Source organism: Pseudorasbora parva, chromosome 5, assembly GCF_024679245.1.
Source record: "Pseudorasbora parva isolate DD20220531a chromosome 5, ASM2467924v1, whole genome shotgun sequence".
Classification (NCBI taxonomy): Eukaryota; Metazoa; Chordata; class Actinopteri; order Cypriniformes; family Gobionidae; genus Pseudorasbora; species Pseudorasbora parva.
The window spans coordinates 14808750-14832663 of record NC_090176.1 but is presented as its reverse complement, the minus strand read 5'-3'; the positions used below and the strand labels follow the sequence as shown (position 1 = coordinate 14832663).

At 35.8% G+C, this 23914-nt stretch overlaps 1 protein-coding gene and 2 long non-coding RNA genes across 3 annotated transcripts in view; 1 reads left to right on the top strand and 2 right to left on the bottom strand.

The window, feature by feature from the left end:
• Positions 1–2674, bottom strand: part of LOC137075091 (coiled-coil domain-containing protein 148-like) — a 120280-nt gene extending 117606 nt beyond the window's left edge. Inside the window, exons 1-2 of the mRNA XM_067443291.1 lie at positions 2613–2674; positions 1835–1889 (exon numbers count right to left, since the gene is read on the bottom strand). Of these exons, the coding sequence (XP_067299392.1) occupies positions 1835–1889 (55 nt within the window). The 5' untranslated portion in view covers positions 2613–2674. The remainder of the gene's footprint in view (positions 1–1834; positions 1890–2612) is intronic.
• A 183-nt stretch (positions 2675–2857) lies between these two features.
• LOC137075982 (uncharacterized) lies at positions 2858–19326 on the top strand. The gene is made up of 3 exons (XR_010905144.1): positions 2858–2989; positions 16088–17819; positions 18086–19326. It is a non-coding gene; the product is annotated as an uncharacterized lncRNA (long non-coding RNA).
• On the bottom strand, positions 12598–15158 carry LOC137075981 (uncharacterized). Its single transcript, XR_010905143.1, has 4 exons — positions 14994–15158; positions 14372–14464; positions 13723–13844; positions 12598–13013 (listed from the first exon to the last, which is right to left on the bottom strand). It is a non-coding gene; the product is annotated as an uncharacterized lncRNA (long non-coding RNA).
• Positions 19327–23914: the final 4588 nt, after the last annotated feature.

Genomic DNA, 23914 nt, shown 5'->3' with positions numbered 1-23914 from the left:
TTTATTTAATAAATTATTAACTTTTGTAATATTAAAAATATCACTTGTGATTAATTTAATGCATGTCTGATCAACAAAAGTATTAATTTCTCTCTTTTTTAATTTTACCACAAATGTTTAGATGGTTTCCACAAAAAATTAAGCAGCACTATGAGCAGCACAACTGATAATAATCATAAATGTCTGTTGATCATCAGATCCTCATCTGAGAATGATTAGTGAAGGATCATGTGACACTGAAGACTGGAGTAATGATGATAAATTCAGCTTTGATCACAGGAATAAATTACACTTTACTATATCTTCACATAGAGAACAGCATGGTTTACATTAGACTATATATATTTTTTTACATTGCATAACATCTATGGGGTCTTAATGCACAAGTGTTTGTAGTATATAAACCAATCATAAAATTGGCACAAAAAATAGGAGAATAATGTTATATATAGATATTAATTAGTGGTTATTGTTCAGCAGTGTATTTGATATCTTGCCCAATTAAAAGCAAGAGATGCGATAAATTATATTGGTCCAAAACTAAATAAATGGCATTACGACATTTCTGTCCCCCTCACTTCTGAAAAGATGGCTACGCCCCTGCAGTGAAGCATGGAGGTGCAAGCATCATGATATGGGCATGTTTCTCCTACTATGGTGTTGGGCCTATTTATCGCATACCAGGGATCATGGATCAGTTTGCATATGTTAAAATACTTGAAGAGGTCATGTTGCCCTATGCTGAAGAGGACATGCCCTTGAAATGGTTGTTTCAACAAGACAATGACCCAAAACACACTAGTAAACGGGCAAAGTCTTGGTTCCAAACCAACAAAATGAATGTTATGGAGTGGCCAGCCCAATCTCCTCCAATCTCCTAAACCTTAATCCAATTGAGAACTTGTGGGGTGATATCAAAAATGCTGTTTCTGAAGCAAAACCAAGAAATGTGAATGAATTGTGGAATGTTGTTAAAGAATCATGAAGTGGAATAACAGCCGAGAGGTGCCACAAGTTGGTTGACTCCATGCCACACAGATGTCAAGCAGTTTTAAAAAACTGTGGTCATACAACTAAATATTAGTTTAGTGATTCACAGGATTGCTAAATCCCAGAAGAAAAAAAAAATGTTTGTACAAAATAGTTTTGAGTTTGTACAGTCAAAGGTAGACACTGCTATTTTTTTGAACACACCCCTTTTAACTAATTGCCCAATTGCACAGCCTTAAGAGCGTGCATATCATGAATGCTGGGTCTTGTTTGTTTTCTGACAATCTACTGAACCTACTGGTAACTTGTTTGCCACGTAGCAATAAAAAATATACTAAAAACCTTGATTATTCTGGTTAGTCACATTGTACTGCTATTATTTTGAACAATACTGTACGTAGTGACGTCATGGACACTACGTCCATATTTTTTTACAGTCTATGGTCGCACCCATTTCACCTTGTAAACAATCTTTGTTTGAAGTGTAGTCCATCAACACACGTTTTTGCACTTATTCTGCTGACTGAAGGCATGAAAAGCAGTTGATTGCAGTAGGATACGTAGCCTAACAGTTTCTCAGTGTTGATGCACTTTGAGTTGTAGCTTTTGTTCCGATTGTATTACACATCCATTCATGAGAATCGAGCGGGTCGCTCACACCAGTGTGCCTAAATATTTTTTCATAGTCGCACGCAGTAATTTTCAGGCGCAAATGCGCCCGAAATGGGCGCTATGTAGAGCACTACGAGGGCACAAACATTCAAAATAAACAATGAATAAATAAAATTATTTTTGTCAATTTTGATTTCATGGTGACTTTAAAGTCTGATCACAGCTGCCCTACCTGTGTCTTCAGAGCAGTTTTTTGTGATGAAAGTACAACCATCTCTGCTACACATCTGTGAATAATTCAGGAGAAACATGTAAATATGAAGGAAATTAAGGTCTTTGTATAAAAGTAAATGTAAATAATAATAATAAGAAGTAGAAGAAGAAGAAGAAGAAGAAGAAGAAGAAGAAGAAGAAGAAGAAGAAGAAGAAGAAGAAGAAGAAGCAAAATTGTAATTTAACTGAATTGAAACAACACTAAGTGTATATCTGAATAGTGAAAATTCTGTAGTTGCTTATAGATGAATTTAAGTTGTTTCATAATTGATTGACTTTGAAACACTGATACAGTTATTCAACTGAATTGAAACAGCTTCTAAACTGAGATAAAAACAATGACAGATATTGAACTGCAAACATCAAAACAGCTTTAGCTTGTCAGTGCTGGCAAATTATGCCGGCATATAACTGCAATATTCAAAACGAATGTAAAAAAAAAAAAAAAAAAAAAAAAAAAAACGTGTTTAAAAAAAAAGAAAGTCAGTTGTCAATTTTGATGTCATTGTGACTTTAACAAAATGTTTTCCCAGAGTAGCTTTACATGTATTCTTATCGAGGGACTTATTTAACGTTACTGTGTAAAGTCATAGACAATATAGAAATTATGTAACGTTAGTTCTAATTAAACATCTTCAAATCGTGTAGACCTACACAGAGATACTCACAACTAATACAATGAAGACAATACCTTCGAACAGCACATAATAAACGCATATTAAAAACATTAACGTTACCTTAATAATGGTTCTGTCGCAAAAAAAAAAAGAAAAAAGAAGAAGTTACTTGTGTATCCAGTGTAACCACGGAAACTGTTTTCTTTTTTTCTAGTGGTCAAATCAACAACACAGCCAACCAACCAAGTCCGCTCTACCGGGTGTGGGCCAATGGCGTGCGATCAGATTCCAGAGTACGCTGACGTCATATTTATTCCTCTTATCCGGATACTTGGATTTTTGTGCAGCCCAAGAGGGGAGGAGAATATCCTCGAGCTCTCTGGGTATGACAGTAGTTACACGGAACTGGCGAATGAGCTCCAACAGTGTGGGATATTTTGTTTCGATGAGCTCTGATATTTAAACATATCGGCTGGATTAAAGGAGTGCCCCGAAAGGTAATGATAATGAATTTATGTATTATTTATTTGTCGTTGTAAGTTTGAGTTTATGACTGGAGTGTGGCACAAACAAACAAAAAAGTACAACTGCATTTTGCTGACATAAGTTTTTTTTTTTTTTACTGTTGTAGAGGGAGGTAAATGCATGCGGAGGATAATATAAATTAATACTATCTTAATCTTTCTCCTGTGACTATCTACCCACATGTAGCCTACCTTAAAACCATACCACAGACGAAGTAACGTCTACTACATCGAATGAATGATGTAGTAGATGTTACTTCATCTGTTCAGTAGGCAGAGAACTTACTTCTAAATCATGGAACACATAATAAGTTGAGTGGGGGGTATTATTGAGTAGAGCCAGGTGAATACCTCGCAGGAATTCTGGGAATGTGAGGTTGTCAGGGGCGGAGTTAATACACTTAGGGTGTTTTCACACTTGGGTCCTCTTTAAAAGAACCAAACTCAGACTCATTTAAGTGGACCAAGTGAAAAAGGACCCGGTTCTCTTCACGTTCACACTGTCCCAGTCCCTGAAAGAGGACTTGGATCCTTTTTGGTCCCCTTTAGTAGGAATGTGGTCTCAGAACCCTTTGTGTTCATACTGTTGCTTTTTGGATCTAGTCCAGTTCAGTGTTTGATGGCTGACCCTATCCACAACTTTGGATTCAGGAGTAGACTTTTATAACAACGGTTCAGGCAAAATGATCACATGTCCCAGATGGTCGCATGGATCTGACTATCTTACAAGAACTTACTAATATCTGTAGCACTAAGCGATTCACCTGAGTTATGCGTCGCAGACATTTTGCCACTGTGTGTAGGCTTGGCTGTTCCTATGAACCACGCGAGAGCTACCTTCCGTCCATGCGCCTGTAAATCGATTTTATTTTATTATAAATAAAGGTTTATTTGTTTCTAGTTATTTATTTTGTTCACCCACATCCACATTCAACCATCAAATATTATTCCGCGCCGCACTCGGTTGTGCTGGGTCCCGCGGGAGTGCAGGTCTATATTTGGATAGTAACGTTAGGCTGTTAGAGCGGTCTTGCTACACATTAAATCTGTAAATTATTAAAAACAATAAACATACCCCTTGCAAAAAATTATACAGTTTTACTGCAGTATTTTAAATAGGTTAAACTAATATATAAACTCAATAATTACATTTACACAAATTAAATGTTAATTTTTATTACAATGCACTTAAATTCATTGAAGTTGATGCATCTATTTTCATGTTGATTAAAAAAAGTCTACTAACAATGTCTGACATTAACAACATTTCAACCATTACAAATATTAAAATACAAATATTACTTCTACATCACAATTCTTGAGTTTATTTGAAGCTCGTTGGGCATTGAATGGAGTGCGTAGGGTGCTAGCAACATGTCAAACGGGTCCGTTTATGTTGCATGGTTTATGGAAGCAAGGTTTTGGAGGTGTGAGACCCAGGCGCTCAGCGCTCATTAACCCCGGCGAGAGCAGTCTTAACTCGGCTCGTCCTTCTGATGACTGCCGCTGCCTGGCAGAAGCCCCTCCCATGACGCAAATTCGTGTCTGTTGTGTAGTGAATGAAGTGAATGGATTCAAAATGTTTACGCGTCCAAATTTGCGCGAATTGCACTATTTATTCGCGTCACTCGCGTCTGGTGTGAACGCAGCATAACTGTTATGTGTGCTAAACCGGAACTGAGATACCGTCAACCGGAAGTATCGAGTGTCATGGCGACAACCACTAAGACTTGCAGGAAAGTTGTGGATATGGCCTTCAATATTTGATCCCATTCACTTACATTGTTTGTTCCTCAGTAACCAAGATATTTGTTTGTTTAGATTATTATTACTTTATGACAGTACAAATGCTGTTGTATTAAGCAGTTTATCTTTTTTAAAAAATATATATATATATATATATATATATATATATATATATATATATATATATATATATATATATATATATATATATATATTAGACACAATATATATCGGCACATATTATATATTAGACATGTGCCAATTTTCGATAATGCGATTTATCACGATAATGAATATGCACGATATTGTTATCGTGGGCACTTTAAAATATCGTAAATAATAATGTATTAACAATTTATAATTTTTTTATAATGCACTCAAGAATACTTTAACCAACAACAGTATAAATGCTCAACACCGCTGTATTCTGCGTCAAAGGGACACGTGCTCAGGTGTAAATGAGAAGCAATGAACGAGTGAAGGAGACGCGCTGCTGAAGTGCGCTCAGTGACAGCAGAGGGCGCTGATAAACTGCAGAATGCTGCGGTTACCCCGGAAACCCCGCAAACAAAACAAACCGCGTGTAGTTTTTAAAAAAGCCATTCGTTTTTGTAATCTCAATTTTGTTCATCACAGCACCAAATACTTAATACTTAAAGACTTAATAGGCTATTTATTTTCAAACTTAAACATTTTTATGTTTTAATCTGGACATGCCCTAATAATTAGAACTGTTCTAATTATTTGTTATTGTTCAGTAAAACTTTGAGACATATGACTATAACATGTTAATTCATTATTACCAAACTGACAATAAAAAAATACTTATAAATAATTAATCTAAGTAATGTTAATTTCTTAGTTACTGTTTAATAACATTAAAATCTAAATCAAAATAACTTTTTTAATGGACTTAAGATAAAACTAACAATGATCAGTATTTTTTAACTAACATTACCAAAAACATTATACTTTCTGTACCAAATGTAGCTATTGTGCAATCTTAGTTAATGCATTAAATAATGAGACCTTATTGTAATTTGTTAGCCTACCTGTTGTTCTTTATAGCCTAATTCTTTTGCACTTTAATCTTTTTGAAAATTGTACTTTTACAGCTCTGAAAGAAATCAAGAGACCACTTAATATTGATTTCTCATTGATTTCTCAATGGTCTCTTAATTTTTTTTTCCAGAGCTGTATATATTTTTGGTGCATTATTGTATTTAAACATTCAGTTATTTTTGTTATTACAAAAATAGTTCACTTTTTTTGCAACTTATTTCAATATCGTGATAATATCGTATATCATGATAAAACTTCAGCAATTAATCGCAACATGAAAAATTGATATCGGCACATGCCTTATATATATATATATATATATATATATATATATATATATATATATATATATATATATATATATATATATATATATATATATATATATATTTACTTCTTTCTCGCACTTTGCTATACCACACATCCACCTTTGTAACTAACATTTGAATTGGCTTCCTTAATTCATGTTTATTTTATTGCAGAAGGCAATGATAACATCAGCATACAAAAAATAAACAACACAATAAAATAATAAAAGAAAGATGCAAATTAAATAAACTGCTTTAAATTTTAAAAGCAGCATTAAAGTAAGAAATGGAATAATCACTCATGAAATAAAAACTGCATACGGTATTCTTCACTGTATAAAGAACTGCATATTCTGCACTGATTCTTTTATTACGCTAATAATGCAGATGTTTACATCCACTTAAGACAAAACCACCTGTTTATTTGAAACTTGTGTGTTTTGACGCTTTTAAATAAATGCAATAAGACGTTAGAGATTCTGTTTATTTCACGCGCTGTGACAGCTGGCTTCTGTCTGTGCATGCGAATAATTAATGAAGGAGATTTGTAGAGATTTGTCAGAAGAATCAGCCACGATGAACAGCCGATTTGTACGGAGGTATCTGATATGACCAAACTACATTGGAATTTGCGAACAGAAAAAATCAAGTAATCCCAGAGCGGTTTGTGTTCAGACTGCGTGTTTTTAGCGAACCGTACCATAAGATGAGATCAAACCATACCAAGACCACCTCCCGTGGTGGTCTCGGCTCACTTTAAAGGGGTCTGAGATCGCTAGGAGTGTTCACATATGGGCCAAAAATCACGCGAACCGTGCTCAGACCCCTGAAAAGGACCAAGTGTGAAAACACCCTTAAAGAAACACAACATTTTTTTAAAAATAGGTTTATTTTCCAACTCCCCTAGATTTAAACAGTTGATTTTTATTGTTTTCAAATCCATTCTGTCGATCTCTGGATCTCGTGGTAGCACTCTAAGCATAGCTTAGCGTAGATTATTGATCGTTATTTTTTAGGCCAATAGGGCCTAAAATCAAGGAACTTTGCTGCCGTACCATGCATGCAGCAGGTGCAATGATATTACACAGTATAGGGCTGTCAAATAAAAATTTGAATTTCGGCTGTTCATTGAATTTACAACAAAAATATTGTCTGGCAAGGCGCCCAGATCAAGCACAATTTAAAATGGAACATTGGTCTGGGGAGTCTGCTCCGTATTTTCCACTGCAAAAAAAGGCGTGATCAACGAGCATTATTTGAATGCAATCGGATAGTCCTTCAACCAATAAGACCACAAGAGGCGTGATCAATGGGTGAAACGATGCCTCATCGTTTCTCTATCTGTCACATTTATGGTAAATGGTAAATGGACTGCATTTATATAGCGCTTTTATCCAAAGAGCTTTACATTTTTGCCTCACATGCACCCATTCATACACCGATGGCGATGTCAGCCATGTAAGGCGCCATCCAGCTCGTCGGGAGCAGCTGGGGTTAGGTGTCTTGCTCATGGACACTTCGACACTTGGTCAGGTGGAACCGGGGATTGAACCACCAACCTTCTGGTTTGTAGACAACCTACATGACCCACTGAGCCACTGCCGCCCCTATTTACATTTACATTTAGTCATTTAGCAGACGCTTTTATCCAAAGTGACTTACAAAAAAGGGGAGAGCAATAGAAGCAACGAAACAGACAAGGCCAGTAAGAGCTGCAAGAAGTCTCAATTAATTAGCACAGTACACAATTATTATTATTATTTTTTTTAATAGACATCTACAACAAAAACTCACGTACGCAAAATACAGAACACTGGATTTTGATAACTATGATAACAACCCATTAGGACTAAGGCTGTTACCCCAGCTGTTGTCGTTAATGCAGATTCAGTGGCCCAATGGGTTGGTTTTGTATGGCATTCTAGTTAAACACGCAGCAATAGCCATCTCCAACAAAAACTCACGTACGCAAAATACAGAACACTGGATTTTGATAGTTATGATAACTATGTAACATACCCGCCTGAAGGCACAAATCCGGATGAGAGACGTAGATATGATCCAGGAGTGTGCGCTTTTTGGTCGTTGCTGTGGTGATCAGTAAGTGCTATTCTGTATTGGTCAAGTGCAATTGGAAAAGATGTGTCTTACGATGTTTTTTAAAAATGGCTACAGACTCGGCAGCACGAATCCGCAGGTCATTCCACCAGGTGGGAACGGTCCAGGAAAATGTCTGTGAGAGCGATTTCATGCCTCTTTGGGATGGAACCACGAGGCGCCGCTCACTCGCAGAACGCAAGCTTCTGGAGGGTATGTAAGTCTGAACAAGTGAGTTTAGGTATATTGGTGCAGAGCCAGTGGTTGTTTTGTAGGCGATAACTAGTGCCTTGAATTTGATGCGAGCAGCCATTGGCAACCAGTGCAGTTTGATGAAGAGAGGCGTAACATGCGCTCTCTTCGGCTCATTAAAGACCACTCTCGCCGCTGCATTCTGGATCAGCTGCAAGGGTTTGATAGTGCATGCTGGAAGCCCAGCCAGAAGATTATTACAATAGTCCAGTCTGGAGAGAACAAGAGCTTGAACCAGGAGTTGTGCAGCCTGTTCTGATAGGAAGGGTCTAATCTTTCTAATGTTGTAATCTGCAGGACCGGGCTGTTGCAGTAATGTGGTCAGTGAAGTTTAACTGGTCATCAATTACAACTCCAAGGTTCCTGGCTGTCCATGGTGGAGTTGATGAACCAAGCTGAATGGAGAAATTTTGATGAAGTGCTGGGTTGGTTGAGAAAACAAGTAATTCTGTCTTTGCAAGATTCCGATTCCGAGGCCAAACGATTGAATTGTGTGAAGAAAAGACCCAAAAGCAATCACCGTCTCTATCCGCGCCGCGCGCCGCGCGCGCCCCGGCGTCACACTGAAGACGCCACAGGTAGACCCCTCGGCGTCACGCGATGGACGAACTGGGAACCCCTGGGAACCCAATTGCTTTCAGTGGGAAACCTTTGGCGTCAACATTAGACGGCAATTCTATCGGTATGAAATCGCGCTGAAGAAGTCTCATTCAGAACACATCGCGATGTTTGGCATCAGATCACGTGTGCCACATGTTGGTGAGTAGTCATACATATTATGTCCTAATATTTGATATAAAGTATTTTCTGCTTGTCGTTATCGATCATGTTCAGTCACTGCATTGTACCTGTCATCATCTCCACTGAGGCTTTGCATTTCTTTGCTTTCTAAATAAACACACCTTGCTAATAGGGTGATTAAACACTGTCACGTGACGTGCTATAGACCTTTAAACATTTGTTAATATTTAATAATAATTACTAGTGTAGTTCCAACGTGGCATTTGTAGTAGAAGCACAATAAAAAAATAAAATAAAAAAACACTTGCCATGCGTTTACCACAGTATTGGTAGTTTTAATGTGATATTTGTTGCAAATAAACAGTAACCACAACAATTACCATGCTTTAAATGCATTTTAATGTAAAAACCAAATATTGTTATTTAAATAGTATAGTATATCCAGAGCTGTATTTTATGAAGAGTTCAGATGCAAAAGCCTCAAAAAGCCACTTCGGTCACATGACATCAGATATTCAATTATTTTTTATTATTATTAACGTCCCGTTTGCATGTAAATAATGTATGTGATCACAAAATCAAGTGCGTTATCTACATTTTCAAACAAATTCATATGATTTAGCTTGCTATTATATACTTTTAATAATGGGAATGCACACGTATCTGTGAACTTATTACATAAATGTATTTAACATTTAATTATGCATCGTTTTTTACAGAAATAAATCCTACAGTTATGTATAAACTGACAACATCATCATCATGTCCTGTCCTGGGCACATTGGGCAACATGTGTCCTCCAACATATTCGATCTGTGGCCACGTTTTCACATCTTCTCATGGAACACCGGCATTGAGGTCTTCGTGAAACATCTGTCTCATATCTTCCTTGGTTTTCCCTGTCTCGTGCGTCCTCCTGGTGGTGTCCACTTCATAAGTGTTTTTGGGTGTTGTTGTTTGGGCATGCATAGGACATGTCCAGTGAAGTGCACCCTTTGCTCTGTCACAGTGTCTCAAAGTCTTCACATGGAGTCTGTGGAGTCTTATGATCTCTTTGATATATGCAGAACCAATATTCATAAACTGTTCTTGATGTCTGCCTATGCCTTTATCATCAGGAGATTTAGTGAAGGACATATCTATTGCCATCCACTAGTTCTAGTCATGCATTGACTTCATGATGCTATAGTCCAATGTATATTTCTGCATTTGTTGTTTGTTTGAACAAATGAAGATAGTGAGAGTTAATACCTTTTGAAATCAATAATTATTCATTAAAACTTTTATTACAATGGTCACTAAAGTACATGTCCACCATAACTACCTCTACCATTATTTCACTACCTATCATTATATCACTACCTTGTTAATGTAACTGTAACATGAATGTACTTTATAGAAGTATTTTCTTACTGAAAATGGTTAACATTTACAATAATCATCAACTATTTTAATTGGCATTTAATTTAGTTACAATAAAAGTGAACAATAATCGCAAATATATAGTATTAAAGTTTAGAATGTAAAATGTTATTTTTTGCATATATATATATATATATATATATATATATATATATATATATATATATATATATATATATATATATATATATATATATATATATATATATATATATATGGGCACTACATTTGTATTTAAACTGTTTGACATTAAATATTGGAATATGCTTACAAAATTGTGTGCATTCATTGTGCTTTTGTTATATTTGTTTTAATTCCAAGAGGTCAGATTGTAAAGGATGGCTTAAAGAAGTTTATGCTTGTAGACCATTGCATAGAAAAAGGATTCTCTTTCAAATATATTTATTATGCATCAGTTTAACCACACAAAGAAGACTTTCATTTTAAAATGTGAGTTTTATTATTTAATTAGAATAAATAAATATTTAGCCTATATTTAGAATAAATAATATTTAATATTTATTATAATAAATATAATATTTAGCCTAAATATTAATTCTTTAAGGAATCTACCCCTTCAGTTGAACCGGATGAGATGTGATATAATTTACCATAAATGGACAAGTAAGTGTGACGCCTCTGTTCAGCTGGGTTGTCATTGGCTGTGACTTTATCGCAGAACGCGCTGTGATTGGACTATTTGTTTTAACTTATATAAAACGGCGTTTCATGTTACAAAGTATGTTTTGGTGTTATTACGTCAGTAATACGTTAAGCTAACTATAAAGTGTCGCTATGTTCTGAGAAATGACTCCTTTACTGAGAACCCAACCCTAACCCTAAGCATTTCTGCACACTTCTATGAACTACAGCGCCATGTTTCCCATTGCATTGATACAATGACAGATATATGGGTAATGTAGTTTAAAAATTTCATAATGAAACAATAAATGTTAAGTAAATAACATATTTAATGGACAACTGGATATTAAAATATGTTCATTGTGTAAACCTTTATGACATATATGAGGGCCCAGCTGAAATTGTATATTTTACTGTGAGCACTTTTAAAAAAACCTTTATGGCAGCTTTCCATATATGTCTGAAAACTGTGGCCAACATTATTTAGTAAACATTGCATATGCAGTTGTCCTGCCAATTTTCTCTGTGATACGCTAACCAGACTTTGAGTTAAAGCCATTTGAAATATGCTTTTTTTTTGCTCTTCAAGGGGCCACTACTGGGTCCCTGGAGGTGTAAGGGCAGTACAACATACACAGATCTATTCTCCTCATCACGGACAACAAACTTTGAGTCACATTTAAATATCAGAGTATTTTGTCTTTTCTATTCTAACGTCATGCTTGTGTATAGGTTTTGATATTGTAAGACCATCTGATGAAATACAGAAATATTTGAAAGAAATGTTGTAAAATAATAATTATTAAGTTTTCTTTTCTTTTATGGATAAACACTAATAAATATAATGGATGAACCTGCAACAACTTGCCATTATCCACTTTCCAGAGTAAACAAAAACTATTTATATTATTTACACTTCATTATTACTATTAAATATAGGACCATGCACCATTAAGTAAAATAACAAGAGACATTGTCACAATTTCATCTACACCCTCTTCACGTACCTGGCATCGAAAATGTGCATGCTTTAATTTTTATTGCAGTAGTAGATGTACCAGAATGATCAACATGGATCATCTTCAGTTAAGCTTGAAGTGTTTGTAATCCTTCCCTTTATTTCACTGAAAACTGACATACTTGTCACAGCATGCAAGTATATACAACTTTTTGGAGCATTGTACCAAATATAATATAACCAGATAAAAAATGTTTACTTCTCAAGTAAAAATATTCTTGGTAATTAATTAGATAACCTAAATAAACTTGTTGAATGTGTATTTACTGTACCAAACACCATACACAATACTCACCATACTTTATCACTCAACACTTTATTGGAGGATACAGTATACAGTTGATAAAGTAGAATAAAGTCAAATTAGATTCAAGATAAATAAAAATGGGTTTTAAAAAACACATTAACATCATATTAATCCATTCACAGCTGCTGAAGCCACACAAATGAGTGCCACATAATCCCATCCAGTCAACTATGATACAGAAAACAGATTTGATATAGTGTTGGAAAATAATGATTCATTATTACAACTAGACTGGTTTCTGTCTCTTCCCTCTATCATGTTCATGTTCTTCTTCTTCTAAACAGTTCGCCCACTTGTACCCTACAGTATAATCAATGTACAGATGATGTGATCACTGATGTTGTGTAGCCTTTTCTCAACCAGAGGAAGAAGTCGTATAATCCGGCGTTCTCCAGTCCTGGTCTAAAAGTAAAACAACAAACACAATTCATATTAAGTTTAATGTACAGTCAGGTTAACCTATGTTCTTCAGTAAACTCTCCACCTCAAAATGGGCAGAAATGCCAATTCCTGATTTAAATTTACAAAGCAGCAGTCAGTACATAAAATAATATACACATTGAAGCATTATGTATAATATTTCAGCCCATAATATTAGCCAAGTACTGAACAAAAACTAATTTACCCATATCAACAGCAACCTTTTAAACAGTAGATCTTTTAGAAAGAACTAACCAGATATTTCAAAGAACATTTACTATTTGATTCCTAATATGTCCCAACTCATTATCTTCTAAAGCTACCCAGAACCATCCATGGTCTACAAAACAATGGAGAAATACATGGAGTTTATAACAACTAAATGCTTTTTCCCACACTTGTCTACTTTTATCTAAGACAAAAAGACGGTGCAGTTTTTAAGAACTGAAGGCCAAAAGTGTAATAATAATTGTATCAAAAAGGGAAAACAAATATTTACCATTTTAAATAAATCCAAGATACAGAACCTCATTTGCTTATTTTAGGAGTTATTAAAATATTTAGACATGAATAATGGTACGTATTTTATCAGAGTAGAAAGAATGATCACTGTTGAAATGAATAGTCCTTTGAGAGATCAACATCAAATTTTGTACTACATATTACAGCATTGCTTCAATACAAGACATACCAATGGACTTGCGCACTTTTCTGTCTTCTTCGGGCACAAGATGTCCATCTTCCTTCCTCACCCTAAACAAAGGACTTATTTTCTTAGCTTGCTTCGATATAAGGTCTGGTCTTTCTTCTCTTCTGTAAAACAAGAAAGTATCATTTACTCTGTGCAAATACTATTGTTTTTAAAACATATAAATTAAGACAGTTAAAAGTATGTAATAGCAAGCTATATCATAAGAATTTGTTTGAAAATGTAGATAACTCATTTGATTTTGTGATCACATAAATTATTTACATGCAAACGGGACGTTATAAACAGTGCAACTGATCTGATTAAGAAAAAATAATTGAATATCTGATGTCATGTGACCGAAGTGGCTTTTTGAGGCTTTTGCATCTGAACTCTTCATATACAAAAACAGCTCTGGAAAAAAAATTAAGAGACCACTTAACATTTAGAAATCCATGTTAAGTGGTCTCTTCATTTTTTTCAGAGCTATATGTACGAGAATCATACGAATTTGACAACTTGTTAAATCTTGTGAATTATTAAGACTTCGGGAATATGTTCTTAATGATTGAGATATGGGATTTGTAAGAATAAGTAACAACAAATGCTAAATAAAATGTTTGATAAAGGGTTCAAACCAACACATACATACCATTACAAATATTTGCTGTTGCAGCTTTTGGTTTTCTCCGTTACTTCTCCACAAACAAGAATGGGTTGACTGAGTCCGAGAGGCCCTTTTGGTCTTTTCAGGTAAAAAAAAAAAAAAAGAAAGAGAGAAAAAAGTCATAATATATAATATATAGCATTATAAAGTATACTATTTAAATAACAATATTTGGATTTTACATTAAAATGCATTTAAAGCATGGTAATTGTTGTGGCTACTGTTTATTTACAACAAATATCACATTAAAAATAGCAATTGTTGTGGTTACTGTTTATTTACAACAAATATCACATTAAAACTACCAATACTGTGGTAAACGCATGACAAGTGTTTTTTTTTTTATTGTGCTTCTACTACAAATGCCACGTTGGAACTACACTAGTAATTATTATTAAATATTAACAAATGTTTAAAGGTCTATAGCACGTCACGTGACAGTGTTTAATCACCCTATTAGCAAGGTGTGTTTATTTAGAAAGCAAAGAAATGCAAAGCCTCAGTGGAGATGATGACAGATACAATGCAGTGACTGAACATGATCGATAACGACAAGCAGAAAATACTTTATATCAAATATTAGGACATAATATGTATGACTACTCACCAACATGTGGCACACGTGATCTGATGCCAAACATCGCGATGTGTTCTGAATGAGACTTCTTCAGCGCGATTTCATACCGATAGAATTGCCGTCTAATGTTGACGCCAAAGGTTTCCCACTGAAAGCAATTGGGTTCCCAGTTCGTCCATCGCGTGACGCCGAGGGGTCTACCTGTGGCGTCTTCAGTGTGACGCCGGGGCGCGCGGCGCGGATAGAGACGGTGATTGCTTTTGGGTCTTTTCTTCACACAATTCAATCGTTTGGCCTCGGAATAGTTGGACTTTTTCAATAAAGTGTGCCTGTTGTCTGTTACAGTCTGTGTTTTATATCATATAATACGCAAATGGGTAGGTTTAGGGCGGGGTGGGGTTTGACTGCTGTTTCAAACGTGTATCATAGCGTAAATAAATGTAAATACAATTGTGCTGGCTGATTAAATTGAGAATCACACTCCAACATGTCATAATGTAAAAATTATAACCCAATATATTCCATCATAACGATAACATTCACATGCCCAACACGTCTGTTTATGACGTCCTAGGTTTCTCATTGAAATCAGTGGATTACCCAGTACGTCGAAAAATGGCGATTTAGGGGTACCCTGTGCGTCAACAGCTGACGTCAGGGTCCCTTGACCGTTCGGCAACATTTGACGAGTAGGGGTGAGACTGTGTTGATCGAATGCAGCGCTAAGATCGAGTAACACTAATAGAGAGATACAACCACGATCAGATGATAAGAGTAAATCATTTGTAACTCTAATTAGAGCAGTCTCAGTACTATGATACGGTCTAAATCCTGACTGGAAATCCTCACATATGCCATTTCTTTCTAAAAAGGAACATAATTGTGAAGACACAACCTTTTCTAGTATTTTTGATAGAAACGGTAGATTCGAGATTGGCCTGTAATTGACTAATTCTTTAGGATCAAGTTGCGTTTTTTTAATAAGTGGTTTAATTTAGCTCCAGCTCCAGCTCCAGCTCCCAGCTCCCGCTCCCAGCTCCAGCTCCCACCTGAGTTCCGCATTCACCCCAAGTTCCACGTCTCACTTCTAAAAACTCACTACCCCTCGGTTTCTCCCTCCACAGAGCCTGGCGTTGCCGAGGAGACCCCCCTCCCACTCATCGTGGAGGAAGGAACAACCTACGACGTAAAGGAGATCTTGGACTCCCGACGTCATAGTGGCAACCTAGAATACCTGGTGGACTGGGAGGGCTACGGCCCTGAAGAGCGCTCGTGGGTACCTCGAAATGATATCCTTGATCCTTACCTGCTTGAAACTTTCCATGCCTCTCATCCTAACAGACCTGCACCTCGAGGCCGAGGTCGACCACCACGGCGTCAGGGTTCTCGGCCCTCAGGAGCGGGCCATGGAGGGGGTGGGGGGGGGGGTTAATGTCACAGACACACCAGGCCCCCACGTCACAGACACACAACGATCACTCTCACCTGAGTTTTAATCACGCACACCTGATGCACATCACCACGCCCATAACCAGTAGCACAAAAGACAAACACATGCACCCAGTCACTGTCCGGTCTCGTTTGCACAAAGGTACTAACCTGTTATGCTTACCTTAAGGACTCCCTCGAAGATTCTTACCCATCTCCAACGTCTGCTTCCAAGTCTCCAGCGATCTCCTGTGTCCAGTGTGTGTGTGTTCAGTGTTCTCCATCGTTCCCCTCCTGAGTCTCTCCAACATCCACCGAAGTTCACCCTGAGAATAAAACCTGATTATCTTACATCTTGTCTCCATCTGTCTGTACCCAGACTCTGCTGGCCCTGTCAAAATAATTAATATTTAATAAATAATTAATAATATATATATATAAATGTATGTTACGATTTTATTTCCAGAAAGAATGTATTTATTTTTTGTGAGGCTGAGCTGTATTTTCCATATTTCATAATCTAAACCATGATCTAAACATATCACAGCTCAGAGGACCAGCACTAGAAGAATAGCTTGCCTTCCAATGAAGCTGCTATTTTCCATTGGACCATAGCTTTGACAGACGTGGGTCATCAGCCAATCAAATTTTGATGTTTAGTAATAGAACGGCCCAGAGGCCCAGCGATGTGTCGGTGCGCTACCCCCCGCTGATGTCATCAGCTGTTTGAACTTTTCGCGGATTGTGAGGGTTCTATGTGAAATGAGCTATGGACGCCACGGACGATCCTGATGTCAAGCCAGTAATATTAGCTAACAAACTTTTTTTCAGTTTTTTTCTGTTCTTGTTGGTCCGTGGTTTTGTTTGTTTAAGACTATTTGCGCCAGTGAGCTGATTTTGATTAATTTCACCATTTGCCTAAACGGTGACACGTGAGTGCAGTGGTATCATCAATAAATAGTCAAATTGCCTTTTTGTCTCGCGTATACTTTTTGCTTGGCCCCTTCCCAACGAACACGTTGAAAGCGAGGTGTGTGTGTGTGTGTGGTGATGTGGGTTGTTATGGCGACGGCGTGGGGTGTTGATTGTTAGTGAAGGCCCTGACTGAAACCCCATGGTACACTACTGCCTTTAAGGTACTACTATGTACCTTTAAGGTACTAATTCACACTCTTAAAGTACTGATATGTATACTGATATGTATGTACAAAGATGTACCTTTTCACTTGTGTACCTTAGGGTACAAAATACCTAAATATTGAATACCTAAATAATGAATACCTAAATATTTACTGTGTCTTTGACCAGAATGCTATCACCTAACATATCACAATTATGCAGTGGAGGACATTTACAAAAGGCGGTCCTTTTCTGTTGCTGATTCAAATTAAGATGGAGACTTTTTCATTGTCTGCAATCTTAAAATCGGTAAGTAAAAATTCGTAAGTTACTAAACATAATAATAATATGTGAACTAACTTATAATTAACCACACTGAGTCTGTAATGTGTGTGTGTGTGTGTGTGTGTGTGTGTGTGTGTGTGTGTGTGTGTGTTGTGTGTGTGTGTGTGTGTGTTGTGTGTGTGTGTGTGTGTGTGTTTGTGTGTTTGTGTGTGTGTGTGTGTGTGTGTGTGTGTGTGTGTGTGTGTGTGTGTGTGTGTGTGTGTGTGTGTGTGTGTGTGTGTGTGTACCAGATCTGTGCAGGCCTAATGTTGGAGATGGACATTTCTGCAGAAGTTGCCAGACTTGAAGACACTTTTCTGTGGCCTATGAGGTCACTGTGATGTAAATCTGGTTATGGGGCAACGACTTGTCTACCTAGTTTGGCGATATGTGCTCCTATCTGAAAGTTACTTACATAGCATTTTATCTGAGCCAATCAGAATGACGTAGATAAGACCTTGAAAACAGTATAACTGTTGGGAAAATTGTATGTATGGGCGGGGCAACGAAGCGGTGAGAAAGGGAGCGCACCCTACGAACTCCTTGTGAGACTTGAAGCTGCCTTCTGCTTTTGAAAGTGCAAACTATCCTAAGTAAATGTTTCTTTTAATTAATTGCAATCCTGACTCTGTCTTCATTTCTTCACTACTGATCCTGGGTCATAAGCTGTTAACCTCTAACAACACGTCTTATAGCAAATTTTGGGAGGTGTGCATATTGACTATTACAGAACTACTAATTCCTTAAAGAGGAATTGAATGAGAGGAATTATGAAATGCTGTTTCATGCATACTGAGCTTTTTTACACTGTTAAAGACTTAGATTCCCATCCCATGTCATGGACAAAGTTTCAAAGTTGGACGTTTGATGGAGTATTTCTGTGTCAAAAATACTCCTTCCGGTTTCCCACAAGTTTCTGAGAGTTTTTTCGAGTATGGGTCAGCTTGACGTTAACAGAGCGAAATGTCCTTGTATGGGCCGTACGGACTCTTCTCCCGGAAGGGTGCGCGCGCGGGACTACAGTGAGAGAGAAAATGCACGCCCATAAACACTGCTCTCAAGGTACATATCCACTCGTCCGTGCAACACTTTTATCGCGCCGCGCTCCACTCTATTCCTATGGGTGACGTCAAGCGACTTTAATGTGCCTGCAAAGCATTCCCGGAAGACAGCGCTGCATTTGAACCAATTTGATGGCAGAAATGACGGGAAGTGTCACAACATCACGCTTTAGTCGTGTCGCAAAAGTGGATCTCCATGGTCACTGCTGTCACAGGACTTCAGGAAATCAACAATGTTACCAAAGAAGTGTGTTTTTGATGGAGTGTGGTTTTGAACCCAAGTGTGTTTTTGAACCCAACGATAAAGGTTCACGGTCCTGCTTTGGAAACAGGTAGTGAGTAAAACTGCTTCAAATGTTTGTTGTTGGTTATCGTCGCATAAGTAAACATCAGTAAACAACACGATCATGTATAGAAACTTAAAATGAATAAACAGACTTATGACTTTATGGTGTTTCTTCAAAAGTTCAAACAAGACTTGATGAATCTGAATTGATGAACTTGAAATTTCTATGCATACCAATATACTCCTAATGTTTCATCAGTAGTTCAAGGATGAACTTTTGAACTTATTTCTTGCCATGGAGTCTTCAAACTTAAAATTTATAAACAGACTTATGGCTGTAATAGTGTTTCTTCAGAAGTCAAACATTACTTTTTGAACTATTTTTTCCGACCCTGGAAACTATGAACTTGAACTTTCTATGCATACCAATAGACTCCTAATGTTTCATCAGTAGTTAAAGGATGACATTTTTTTGGAAAAAAAAATTCTTCCCCTTGATCCTATGAACTAGAACTTTCTATACATAGGAATAGATTCATCAGTAGTTCAAGAGTGAAATTTTGAACTTTTTTTTTTTTGCCAAAGTGTCTATGAACTTGAACTTCTATACATAGTAATAGATTCATCAGTAGATCAAGGATGAACTTTTGAACTTATTTTTTGCCAAGGAGTCTTCAAACTTAAAATGTATAAACAGACTAATGACTTTAATGGTGTTTCTTAAGAAGTTCAAACATGACTTTTTGAACTATTTTTTCTGACCCTGGAATCTATGAACATGAATTTCTATGCATACCAATAGACTCCTAATGTTTCATCAGTAATTCAAGGATGAACTTTTGAAATTATTTTTTGCCAGAGAGTCTTCAAACTTAAAATGTATAAATAGACTTATGACTTTAATGGTCTTTCTTCAGAAGTTCAAACATGACTTTTTGAACTATTTTTTCTGACCCTGGAATCTATGAACTTGAACTCTCTATGCATACCAATGACTCCTAATGTTTCATCAGTAGTTCAATGATAATAGTAATATATTCAACTTTCTATAAATTCAGTGGTTCAAGGACTACTATTCATCAGTAGTTCAAGTGTGACATTTTGAATACATTTTTGGCCAAGGAGACTTAAAACTTAAAACAAATAAACAGACGTATGACTTTATGGTGTTTCTTCAGAAGTTCAAACATGACTTTTTTTAACTATTTTTTTCTGACCCTGGAATATATGAACTTGAACTTTAGATGCATACCAATCGACTCCTAATGTTTTATCAGTAGTTCAAGAATGACTTTTTTTTTTTAAAATACATTTTCTGACCATGGATCCTATGAACTTGAACGTTCTATACAAATCTGTTAATTCATCGGTAGTTCAAGGATGACTTTTTTTGAAAAATAAAAAGCCTGACCCTGGATCCTATGAACTTGAATTTTTTATATGAAAGTTCATCTTAATAGACTCTTTAATAGATTCATCACTAGTTCAAGTGTGAAAAGTTGAATACATTTTTGGCCAAGGATTCTTCAAACTTAAAATGTATAAACATACTTGTGACTTTATGGTGTTTCTTCAGAAGTTCAAACATTACTTTTTGAACTATTTTTTTCTGACCCTGGAATATATGAACTTGAACACTATATGCATACCAATTGACTTCTAACGTTTCATCAGTAGATCAATACGGAAGTTCCGTAGCCCTGAACCGCATGGTGAAAAAAAAAAAAAAAAAATTGATGGTGGGAGAAAAAAAAATAATTAAACCTTATCTCGTTATTTCAAGATAATAAGTCGTTATTTCAAGATAATAAGTCGTTATTTCAAGATAATAAATCGTTATTTCAACATAATATCTCGTTATTTCAAGATAATAAGTCGTTATTTCAACATAATATCTCGTTATTTCAACATAATAAGTCGTTATTTCAACATAATAATTCGTTATTTCAACATAATAAGTCGTTATTTCAACATAATAAGTCGTTATTTCAACATAATATCTCGTTATTTCAACATAATAAGTCGTTATTTCAACATAATAAGTCGTTATTTCAACATAACATCTCGTTATTTCAACATAATAAGTCGTTATTTCAACATAATAAGTCGTTATTTCAACATAATAAGTCGTTATTTCAACATAATATCTCGTTATTTCAAGATAATAAGTCGTTATTTCAACATAATAAGTCGTTATTTCAACATAATATCTCGTTATTTCAACATAATAAGTCGTTATTTCAACATAATATCTCGTTATTTCAAGATAATAAGTCGTTATTTCAACATAATAAGTCGTTATTTCAACATAATATCTCGTTATTTCAACATAATATCTCGTTATTTCAACATAATAAGTCGTTATTTCAAGATAATTAAGTCGTTATTTCAACATAATAACTCGTTATTTCAAGATAATTAAGTTATTTCGACATAAGTCTGTATTGTTTAGCTGTGTTGTTATTTCGATATTAGCCAGTAGAGGGCAGAATAAGACAGGGAATCAGTTAACGCATTGTAGTTATAGGCTACTGATACTGTTAGGAACTTTTGCAAGTGGTGCTCCGAAATCCCTGAGGTTTAGCCTCTCATGGGAATTTTAACATTAATGCCAGGCATATGCATGCAGGTTAACTCTTATTGAGGTTACATTTATGCTTCCATGCTATTACCAAAAGCCAAGGTGGTCATAGGCATAGGAGTAACGTTAGATACTATCAAACGCGAAAACTGCCTATGAGCACGCTTTCAAATTAAATAAGTTGTTGAATATTTGTAAAAACAATAATATAAAATCTTAAGATAAGGCCGGCGACACTGCAAGCGTGGGGTGATAATCTCGGCTGCGTGGCGTGTCCGTTATCTCGGCTCCCGCCCGCATTTTTATTTCGGCTCCCACCCGCCAAATTACGTTATAATAATAATAATAATAATAATAATAATAATAATAATAATAATAATTATTATTATTATTATTATTATTATTATTATTATTATTATTATTAAATTGTTGAAATAACCTTACAATAGGTTAACCTAGAGACTTTCAAACATGAAAATGTCATATGTAGGCTATTCGTGTCAAAATGACATATAGCCTAAACATCTTTTCCTATTCTATTTTGCCTGGAAACGCTTCCAACACACTTGTCTCGTGAAAAATAGGCGTCTCTTCTATTTCTAGCATGCAGGCATTTTCCGCGCTGGCTCAAGCTTGTCACGCAGGCAGTGTGCAACCTGTTATATATGCTATCACAGCTTTTCAAACTCTTGCTTGCGAGATTTAAAGAGGGCCAGGCTAAGCAACATTTCTTTAAAAAAAAGTATAGTCTATATATAAAAGTATTAAATACGCAAAATATATTTAACTTAATAGATTAATGAACACATTGAAAGAAAAAGAAAAACCGTGACAAATAATTCAAATAAGTTGCAAAAACAATAATTTTACAGAAATTTGCATTAAAGGTTTTAGTGACAAAAAGTTATTTTACAGATTTTTCCTTGTTTAAATTAAGATGTTTTACTTTAATTTTACGGTTTTTGTTTGGCAGCCATAGCTGCCAGTCATTTGATCGTTTTTTATGATTGTAAAAGTGAAAAACTGTTATTTTTACATATTTTTCCTATAATGATCAAACACCTTCAATAAAGTGACAGTAGGCCTAGTCTATACTAAAAATTCTGCAGCATAATTAATTGTAATTTTACATAGTGTTAAACGTAGGCCTAATTCAAAATTACAAAAAAATACTGTAAAAAATGTAGTGTTATTTTCCATAACATTAGGATTATTTTTTACAGTTAGGCTTATTTTTTCCGCTGTTCAGTCGCACCGGGCCTTACGCACACATATAGCATCGCATAACTTTGACGCAGCCTGTTAATTATCAAAAGAAAAAAGAAAATCAGTCAGAATACACACACACACACACACACACACACACACACACACACACACACACACACACACACACACACACACACACACACTCACACACACACACACACACACACACACACACACACACACACACACACACACACACACACACACACTCACACACACACACACACACACACACACACACACACACACACACACACACACACACACACACACATGTTGTGTTTCCATGTTTTATGGGGACTTATAGGCGTAATGGATTTTATACAAACCGTATTTTCTACCCCCCTACACTGCCCCTGCCCCTAAATCTACCCATCCCAGGAAACATTCTGCATTTTTACTTTCTTAAAAAAAAAACTCATTCTGTATGATTTATAAGATGTTTTCCTCATGGGGACCAAAAAAATTTCGCCACAAGGACAAGGGTTTTGGATATTGCCATCTTTGTGGGGACATTTTGTGGACTAAAACTTGTGTAGGCCCTCTGCACTGTTATCAAACGTACATGGGATCAAACGCGATTGAATGTAGAGTTTTGTATCTCGTTATTCTATTAAAAAATCAATAATTGATTTTTCATTCCTATCAGAAATGAAGAACTAATTTTATTGTAAATAGTGGTCAAATATCCAAGATATGTAATATATCTAATACTTCAAATCTCAAGCTTAAAACTGGTTTATGATTTATTTTCAAGATTAAAAAAAGAAAAAATATATATTTTCATGCCTGGATATAAAGTTGAATTGAATTGCTTGCCCTGTTTTAAAAAAATTTTTTAAAAAAATAAAAAACACCATTTAAAACTTCTTTCTTTGTTAAT